The sequence below is a fragment of the Spinacia oleracea genome, chromosome 1 (assembly GCF_020520425.1).
Source record: "Spinacia oleracea cultivar Varoflay chromosome 1, BTI_SOV_V1, whole genome shotgun sequence".
Lineage (NCBI taxonomy): Eukaryota > Viridiplantae > Streptophyta > Magnoliopsida > Caryophyllales > Amaranthaceae > Spinacia > Spinacia oleracea.
The window spans coordinates 111,942,661-111,952,542 of NC_079487.1; the positions used below are offsets into that span (position 1 = coordinate 111,942,661).

At 40.7% G+C, this 9,882-nt stretch overlaps 1 protein-coding gene across 1 annotated transcript; it reads left to right on the forward strand.

Annotated features, from left to right (window-relative positions):
* The first annotated feature begins 8,516 nt into the window (after positions 1 to 8,516).
* LOC110806202 (uncharacterized mitochondrial protein AtMg00810-like) lies at positions 8,517 to 8,894 on the forward strand. The gene has a single exon (XM_022011838.1). It carries the CDS (start codon positions 8,517 to 8,519, stop codon positions 8,892 to 8,894), a length of 378 nt encoding a protein of 125 aa, XP_021867530.1.
* Positions 8,895 to 9,882: the final 988 nt, after the last annotated feature.

Consider the following 9,882-nt stretch of genomic DNA (forward strand, 5'->3'; position numbering starts at 1 on the left):
AAACAAAACTATGTAGTAATAGTTTTACATTAGTTATCAACGTTTCAAAATGATCTTTACAGTTATTATTATCACAAACATTAAGATAAATGAAATAAAGTCTGGGTGAGTATAAAAAATATGGATAAAATAATATATAGTGTGTAGAAAGGTAGGTGTAAGATAAAGATGAATAAAGTAAGTGCAAGTGAGTGAAAAGGTGTAAAATTTGCGAGGTAAGGGGATAAGATAATACATTTTAATGCCTAAAAATATTATAAAGCATAATGTAAAGTGTTTCGGGGTTGAAACGATAGTAGGAGCGTCCTTGGTATCTTGAGTCCCGGTCTCGTGCGGTGCCTGCAAGATGAACTCCGGGCCAAGGGGGGTCCCCGAGGCGGAGCCTCCGACGCTCAAGTCAGTACAATTGATGTATAAAATGAGGTGTTTAGGGGAGAGAGAGTAGGGTGGCTTCTCTAGGGTTAGAGAATTGCCCCTTTACCTTGCCCTTTGAGGGGTATATATAGTGCCTTGTTGGGCCTTTGAGGCCTTGTAAGGGATATTGGGCTTGAGTGGATTTTATTGGCTTTTGGGTTAAAATGGTGGGCCCATTTTAACACCCCAACAAATGCCCCCCAGACCCAATTCTATTTGAAAAATGGGTTGGGTTTTGATTTTGATCACTTCCAAGTGAAAGTCAATTTCAGCTCAGAATTTTAACTTCGGCTCGGATTGTAACATCGGTTCGAGTTGTAATCTCGGCTCGGATTTTACCTTCGGATTTTTACCTTCGGCTCGGTTTTATCCTTCGGATTTTTACCTTCGGCTCGGTTTTATCCTTCGGATTTTTACCTTCGGCTCGGTTTTATCCTTCGGATTTTTACCTTCGGCTCGGTTTTATCCTTCGGATTTTTACCTTCGGGTTTTACCTTCGGCTCGGACTGTAACATCGATTCGAGTTGTAATCTCGGAGCGATTTTTAACCTCGCTCTTCAAATTCGGAGATCTGTTTAAGAACGTGCTTCTAAAATCGGCTCGGATTGTAACATCGTTTCGAGTTGTAATCTCGGAGCGGCTTTTTACCTTCGGTTCGGATTGTAACATCGATTCGAGTTGTAATCTTTGAGCGATTTTTAACCTCGTTCTTCAAATCCGGAGATCTGTTTAAGAACGTGCTTCTAAAATCGGCTCGGATTGTAACATCGGTTCGAGTTGTAATCTCGGAACGGTTTCTTTACCTCGGCTCGGATTGTAACGTCGATTCGAGTTGTAATCTCGGAGTGATTTTTAACCTCGCTCTTCAAATCCGGAGATCTGTTTAAGAACGTGCTTCTAAAATCGGCTCGGATTGTAACATCGGTTCGAGTTGTAATCTCGGCTCGAATTTTACCTTCGGATTTTTACCTTCGGATTTTTACCTTCGGCTCGGTTTTATCCTTCGGATTTTTACCTTCGGCTCGGTTTTATCCTTCGGATTTTTACCTTCGGCTCGGTTTTATCCTTCGGATTTTTACCTTCGGATTTTACCTTCGGCTCGGACTGTAACATCGATTCGAGTTGTAATCTCGGAGCGATTTTAACCTCGCTCTTCAAATCCGGAGATCTGTTTAAGAACGTGCTTCTAAAATCGGCTCGGATTGTAACATCGGTTCGAGTTGTAATCTCGGAGCGGCTTTTTACCTTCGGTTCGGATTGTAACATCGATTCGAGTTGTAATCTTTGAGCGATTTTTAACCTCGTTCTTCAAATCCGGAGATCTGTTTAAGAACGTGCTTCTAAAATCGGCTCGGATTGTAACATCGGTTCGAGTTGTAATCTCGGAGCGGTTTCTTTACCTCGGCTCGGATTGTAACGTCGATTCGAGTTGTAATCTCGGAGCGATTTTTAACCTCGCTCTTCAAATCCGGAGATCTGTTTAAGAACGTGCTTCTAAAATCGGCTCGGATTGTAACATCGGTTCGAGTTGTAATCTCGGAGCGGCTTTTTAGTCTTCTTTTAAATCCGTAGACTTGTTCGGAGACTTGCTACACAAATTTTGATCTTCAACATTTGATGTATTTATGTTTGTCAAACATGAATGTGTAATTCGTTTTGAACATGATGAACAATTTGAGGTGTATGCTCTTGCAAAATGACTTATTGTTAGACAATGTGTGTCAAATTAAGTTTCCAAGAATATTAGCATTTTACCAAATTTATCAAGTCAAGTAAATTATATATGCTGACAAAATATAAAGTACAAAGCTTAAATAAATAGAAGACTTAGCTTTGTACTTGCGAAGTGGACAATATTGTTTTGAGACAATCTTGGGACCAAGGGATAAAACCCACTCCTTTTAAGCTTGAGATAATACTCGGACCAAGGACCAAGCAAGCCCACATGTAATAACTTATCATCAGGAGTCCGTACTTGCTTTCATATTTGCACAACATTTTTGATAAAGCTTATCCTTGTATTCCAGAGCATTCAAAATGTCTTCGTTTTCTATACGACATCAACAAGTAAATTCAAGATGGTGACTTTGAGCTCTTTATCTGGTTCAGCCGCATGTCCATTCTTTGAGGTACGAAACCGTCGAAAAGAGTAGATCTGGGTGCTAGATATTTTTCTGCTCATTTGTTGCTCTCAAATTTGTTTCCTCGTGTGGGTGATTTCTCATATGTTTTTAGTATCTAGTTGCATAGATAATTACACTTGAGGTAAAATTCTTCACACATGCTCTGTAATCGATGTCAAGTTGCCGAGGTGGATATTGGTCGGCCCCGGTCTCTCTTGCATTAATCTCATCTCGGTGGTCGACTTCGGCTGGGTCAGCCTCGGCGGGTCAACTTAAGTGTGACATTGGGTTAGCTTCGGCGTGACCTCGGGGACCTTTCAAAGCTCGGGAGCTCCGCTGCTATGCTTGGCGTCGCCTTTGGCACTGAGCTCACATTGACCTCGACAATGAGCTTCGGCTTGGGCCTCGGAAGGCCGAACTTTGATGCTAGCCTTGGGAGTTTAGCTTTGGCACCGCTATGCTCGAGAGATGAGCCTCGAGACTGCTGTGCTCGGCGCTGACCTCGGCATTGAGCTTTGGCATTTAGCTTCGGGAACTGCTGGCTTTGGCAATGAGCCTACATGTTCAGTACTGAGCTTTTATGCTGGTGACCCTGTCATCAACCTTCAGGTGCGGAGTTTAGCCCCGGGAGCGCAGGCTCGGACGAGTTAGCCTCGACGGGACCGTGGCTCCACCTTCGGACGAGTTAGCCTCGACGGGTCAACTTCGGATTTCCAAGTACTTGCCTCGGCAATGAGCTTCGGCATTGAGCTCGGGAGGTGAGTTTTCATCTGTAATTGGTCTTTGAAGCATTTTATCAAACACTTGGTAGGCATTGGTTTGGACTATGTATTGAGGAAGCTCCTTTACAAGGTCCAGAAAGTCTGAAAAAAGTTGATAAACGAGATTCACCAGTTTTCATACCAATGTACCAGTCCAAATCAGTTATGATGATGAAGCAAAAGCATAAGATAGAATGAAGGGGACTTAGCTTTGGGGCAATTTAGAGTATTGTAGCACATTGACCACCGTCGATGAAATGATGTAGTTGGGGCTCATTCATTGCCTCCGACTTGATCGATTTTGGTGGTTTGAAGAGAAATCATTTGATGAAACATATTGGGCCACATTTCTCGATTTCCTTACTTGCTGAATTAAGTTAGGCCATCAAATTGCCTAACTCGTTATTTTGTATGCAGTACTTGATATCCTCAATTGGTGAGGGTATCATGAGACATATTAGGCCATCAATTTCTTGGTTTGCCTCTTATTGCTTCTGACTACAATGTCATAATATGAGTTTGTTTTGCCAACATATTGCCCACTTTCCAATTATTCAGATCTGCTAGTAAAATGGCATTTTCGACCGGCTATCTTGGATTTTCTGGCCACTTTTTGTGTTTGAACATGATAGCCATGAGAGTGGATCTTCATGGGTTATTGCTCTCGATCCCCACAGACGGCGCCAAATTATTTCGGGGTTGAAACGATAGTAGGAGCGTCCTTGGTATCTTGAGTCCCGGTCTCGTGCGGTGCCTGCAAGATGAACTCCGGGCCAAGGGGGGGTCCCCGAGGCGGAGCCTCCGACGCTCAAGTCAGTACAATTGATGTATAAAATGAGGTGTTTAGGGGAGAGAGAGTAGGGTGGCTTCTCTAGGGTTAGAGAATTGCCCCTTTACCTTGCCCTTTGAGGGATATATATAGTGCCTTGTTGGGCCTTTGAGGCCTTGTAAGGGATATTGGGCTTGAGTGGATTTTATTGGCTTTTGGGTTAAAATGGTGGGCCCATTTTAACACCCCAACATAAAGTACTCCCTCCGTTCCATAATGATGTTCCAATTGAGGTTTTTGACACTATTCACAATAGAAGAGAATCTTCTATATTATTTATAATATATAAGAAAAAACATATTTATGTGGGATCTTATTTGATTCGTCTCCAAGAACACTTTAATAATATCAAAACATTATAATTTTTAATATTGTGTAACTATAGATAAATACGATACAAGACGTGCGTTGGCAAACGTGAAAAAAGAAACTGGAACATCATTGTGGAACGGAGGTAGTACATTATAAGACGTTCTAAAATGAAAAGTGTAAATATAATTATTTTTTTGATAGTATAAATATCATTTTGAAACATAGGCAGTAGATAATAAAATTAAATCAAAATAAAAAGAAGAATTAGAGACAGAGAGAATAACTAATCAGTTATATATGATAGAGATAGAAATCTATTAGGATTTTATTTATGAAGATATTTAATGTATAGTAGACTTCTAATCATATCAGCGTACTGTTTTGAACAAATTATATCTGGAGTTGAACTCGTCTTAGAGAGGGGTGCTAACAATCGATTTTGAACAAGATAAAGACAAGATTACACTAGCGATATCAAAGGAAAGAAGTATATTATTTTACGATATATTTGAACATGATTAGTGAATATTACAAACATGATTTTATACTAATCTTCACAGATTGTAACGTAAAACAACATTTAAAGAGGAATTAATGGCTCAGCTCCATGATTCATGCTTTGCCATTCAAATCTTTGTAACCGTCGTCCCACCCATAGTTGTTGCCCTTACGGACGACTTAACTGCTGCCTACACCAAGTTGGTTGCCACATGTACTCCAAATTAGCTCGGTATGCCACTTCATAAGGAGGGTATTTCCCCTAACAATTGTCCCCTAACCCAATTAATTTTGAATTCTTCCGGGAAGTTCAAAGGGAAAAATGGGTTTAATTTACGTAAAGGGGAGGAAATAAAACCTCCCACCTTCTAACTGTTCGATCGGATGTAATGATGGGCTCTAGAAGCCAACCGCCCTTCACTTCGATAAATTCAAAAGGGAGTTCCAGAGATTTCCACTTCCCCCACGCTTCCATTTTCTCTTTCTTCCTCTCAATTGCACAACCCGGAGCTTTTCTCTCTCCAAAAACCAGGTAACTGCCTTTCCTTCTCCTTCGATTTCTTACTTCTTTGATCCTTCCTCTCTGATGTCAAGAAGAATGCGGAAACAAATCCACTAGTGCGAAGAATAAGAGTATGGTAATCGGCAGTGACTTGGAGGATGCGTCGTCGCTCAAGCCGAGCAACATTTTGGACTCCAAAAACGCCCGTCCAACCAACTGGGGTAAACAGGACGTTGCAGAATTGGGGGCTGAGTGTGGGTTCCCAGCGGCGGCGGAGATCTATCTAACGTTGCATGGCGAGCGCGCTGACTGGCAAGCAGACATATGGGCTTGCTTCTACGAATATCCCTTTAATATTGGGTACACCTACCCTTTCACGCTGCTGGTCGATCAAGGGTGTTCTGAGAACCCTAGACGTGTATCCCTCTCAACTGATGTCGCAGGCTTGGCGAGTGCTGCGAACAATTGACCATGCCGGATATAAATTAGGGGTGGAGTTTCTGTTGGAGGACCTGGCATTGGGAGATACATGATGTATGTCAAGGACGACAGAGAGGCCCTGCTGGGGTCAGACCAGTCAAACGCCATGGGGCTGGATGGAGAAGTTCTTTTTTGTGGATTTGGCGGGTTTGGGTCATGAGAACGACTTCTTGACTGGTGTAGACACCTAATTCGTGTCTCCACTATTGGGATGATGACGACACTATTATCCTTGCTAGGTGGTTAGTGCAACTCCGTGCAGAAGTCCCAATTGCTAAAGTGTATTCCCAAATCCAAAATCCAAAGTCCAATTCCCGAGCCCGTTCCCATTACGGAACTCGGTACAAAATTCAATTTCCAAAAATAAATTTCAAAATTCAAACACGATCTCACACAATGGACCTCTCCATTGGTTTTACAAAGTCCTTTCTAGTCAAAATGACATTAAGCAATCCAAAATCGGGCGCTGAACAACAAAACCGAGCACGTCGGGCCCCATCCAGTAAAACCGAGTCCAAACACGAAATCCGAATTCAAAAGCGGTTTGTTTTTAGACGCAAAACCAAGCCTTAGCCTCCAAGCAAACACTACACGCTACAAAGGTACAACAATGCAAAACAAATCAAGGACGGTGTCATCGTCCTTGTTTTGGCGGATTCTGGGCCACTCACCAGCTCTAGGCGCTGGACCTGCGCCAGGCGCAGGTAGTTCTTGGATTTTAGCCGCTTAATCCCCTATATAAACCCTTATTTCCTAAGCATTTAGGGAGGCATATTTCTAATACAATGTCGTAATCTCAAATTTTCCTCTCAAAATCAAATACAAATCTACAATTTCCATTACAATTTCCAAAATACTTTAGCAATTGGGAGCACTAATCGGAAACTAACCTAATTCTAAATAGGTAATTCTGAATCCCTAAACAAAACATTATGATGTTTTCTACTCTTCTACATTTCTAAAATACAATATACAATTCCAAGGATGTTGTCATTTGAGTTCATGCTTATGACTAACTAGGAATCATGTTTAAAAGTGCCATCTTTTGGGAGGTTTTCACTCTTGAAACTCTTCCCAAATGATTTTCTAAGCACATTTTCAATATCAATATGCAAGATTCAAGTTTTATTTTCGAAAATGATTAGTAAAGTGATAAGCTTTACTTGAAAAGTTTCTCCTTTACAACAATCACCATACAATTTTACAACAATCTCCTTTACAGTATGCAAGGCATGGATACACAGCCTTCTGCGAGCAGTGCTTTATCTGGGCAGACTGGTGCTTTATCAGTGCTTTATCTGAGCATGAGGCGCTGCAACATATGGATGAGGCGCTGCTCACTCCCACCATTGCGCCAGAAGCGCTGCATCAGGTCCCTACCAAGGCGATGCACGAGGCGCCCATCGAGGCGACACAACACGCAACAGGTGGGAAGCATACGCAGAACAGACAGCAAGCTACTGATGCACTGGACATTGATCCAGTAGCACGCAGTGACACATTTCAGCCAAGTACAGCTGGGCATACAATTAAGTGAAGGGGATGAGCTAGGCAGAGGTAAACGCCAAAAATTTCCGTCAAGAATCCAAGGATGCGTGACACACACTATCCGGAAAAATAAACTTCCATCACCAAATTCACCCATGACTTCATCCTCTTCAGGTACTCCCTATTCTATAACATATTTTGTTAATTATGAACGCTTTTCTGCAAAACACAGACACTTTATTTCAGCAATTACGGAGGGCAAGGCTCCAAAATCCTTTAAAGAGGCAATGAAATATGATACATGGAGAGAGGCTATGTGAGCAGAAATTAACGCACTTGAAGGACAAGTGACTTGGGTCCTAGAGAAATTACCTCCAGGAAAGAAAGCACTTGGGAGCAAGGGGGTGTACACGGAGAAAATAGATGAAGATGGAAATTTGATCCGAAATAAGGCACGTCGGGTCTGCTTAGGCAATCATCAGGTAGAAGGTAGGGATTATAATGAAACTTTTACCCTGGTTGCTAAAATAACAACAGTTAGGACTTTTCTCGCAGTTGCAGCAGTGAAAAATTGGGAGGTACATCAAATGGATGTACACAATGCTTTTCTTCATGGTGATTTAAAAGAGGAAATTTATATGAAAATTCCACCTGATTTTCATAAAAATAATACTGACATGGTCTGCAGGATGAAAAAGTCATTGTATGGTTTGAAACAGGCACCCCGGTGTTGGTTTGAAAAACTGTCTACGGCTCTGAAAAAGTATGGGTTTAAACAACCATACTCTGATTACTCGTTATTCACCATGTCAAAGAAAGACATGCAATTGAGTGTCCTAGTCTACGTTGATGATATGATTATTGCAGGAAATAATGTTTTTGCGTTAAATAGTTTTAAAGCGTATTCGAGTCAGTGCTTCAAAATGAAGGATTTGGGTCATCTGAAATATTTTATAGGGCTAGAAGTTGCACGTAGCAAGAGTGTATTTTATGTGTGTCAAGGAAAATATGCGCTAGATATTATTTCAAAAACAGGTCTATTAGGTGCTAAGCCTGCAGATTTTCCGATGAAGCAAAATCACAAACTTGCACTCGCTCAAGGCTAGGAGATGGATGATGGGGAGAAATATAGGCGTCTAGTAGGACGTCTAATTTACTTGGCAGTTACCAGGCCATATTTGGCATATTCAGTACACATTTTGTCGCAATTTATGCAAGCACCAAAAGATGAGCATTGGGAAGCAGCATTAAGGGTAGTTCGATACTTGATAAAGTGTCTGGGTCAAGGTATCCTTTTACGTTCTGACAGTGCATTGCAACTAGAGGGATGGTGTGATTCGGATTGGGCTAGCTGCCCATTAACTTGTCGATCCTTAACCGGATGGTTTGTTATGTTAGGACTTTCTCCTGTTTCCTGGAAGACTAAGAAACAACTAACAGTATCGCGTTCCTCAACGAAGAAGAATATCGTTCTATGGCAGCGTTAACTTGTGAGTTAAATTGGTTGAAGTAGCTACTCAAAGATTTGGGAGTAGAGCATAAGCAGGGCATGAGCGTGTTGTGTGATAGACAGCCTGCCCTTCACATTGCACAAAATCCAGTGTTTCATGAACGGACAAAACATATTGAAGCAGATTGTCACTTTATACGACATGTAATCAAAGAAGGTATTATTTGTCCTTCGTACGTGTCAACAAAGGTTCAATTAGCAGACATTTTCACGAAAACCTTAGGAAAAGCACAATTCGAATTTTTTCTTGGCAAGATAGGCATTTGAGATCTTCATGCTCCAACTTGAGGGCAGGCCCGACCCAAGAAAAAAGGAGGCTCTGTGCTATTATTAAAAATAGGCCCCCGAAAAAAGAAAAGTAAAAGCATAATTATTTTTCAAGAAATCCGAGTAAAAACACAATGAAACTTGCGTACTTTGTAGTAATAAATAATGGGGATTTTTAAACGACGCCCGCATTTTCCTAAAAAGCCCGCATTTAGTGATTAAAAATACGTTTTTGCCCTTTAGTGTTCAACCATAATAATAATAATAATAACAATAAAATAATAATAATAATAATAATAATAATATAGTAGTAGTAATAGAAAAATAATAATAATAATAAAAAAAGAATCTTAACAAAAAAAATACTCCGTATTATTTAACGGTAGTTAGATTGATCAGATCGGTCAAGCACTCTACTAGTCGTCTACTTTGATCATTCCAAAACAACAACAGTTGTTAGAGTTATGGAGCAGTTGCAAAAATTACAGCAAATTTGATCAAATTCATTACAAAACTATGAAAATTGATTTTTTTTTCTTCATATAATTCAGGTTCAATCAAAAACTGTCAAATATTGTGCAATCTCGTATCATTCTCATTAATAACACACGTATATATAGTACAACTCAGTTACCTAAACCCTAGGTACACATTAGGTAACTTACCATAGTTAGGACTCTACAGAATATTCACAGAAT

Coding starts and splice junctions, on each gene's coding strand:
- LOC110806202 (XM_022011838.1), top strand. CDS start 8,517: ATGGATGATGGGGAGAAATATAGGCGTCTAGTAGGACGTCTAATTTAC.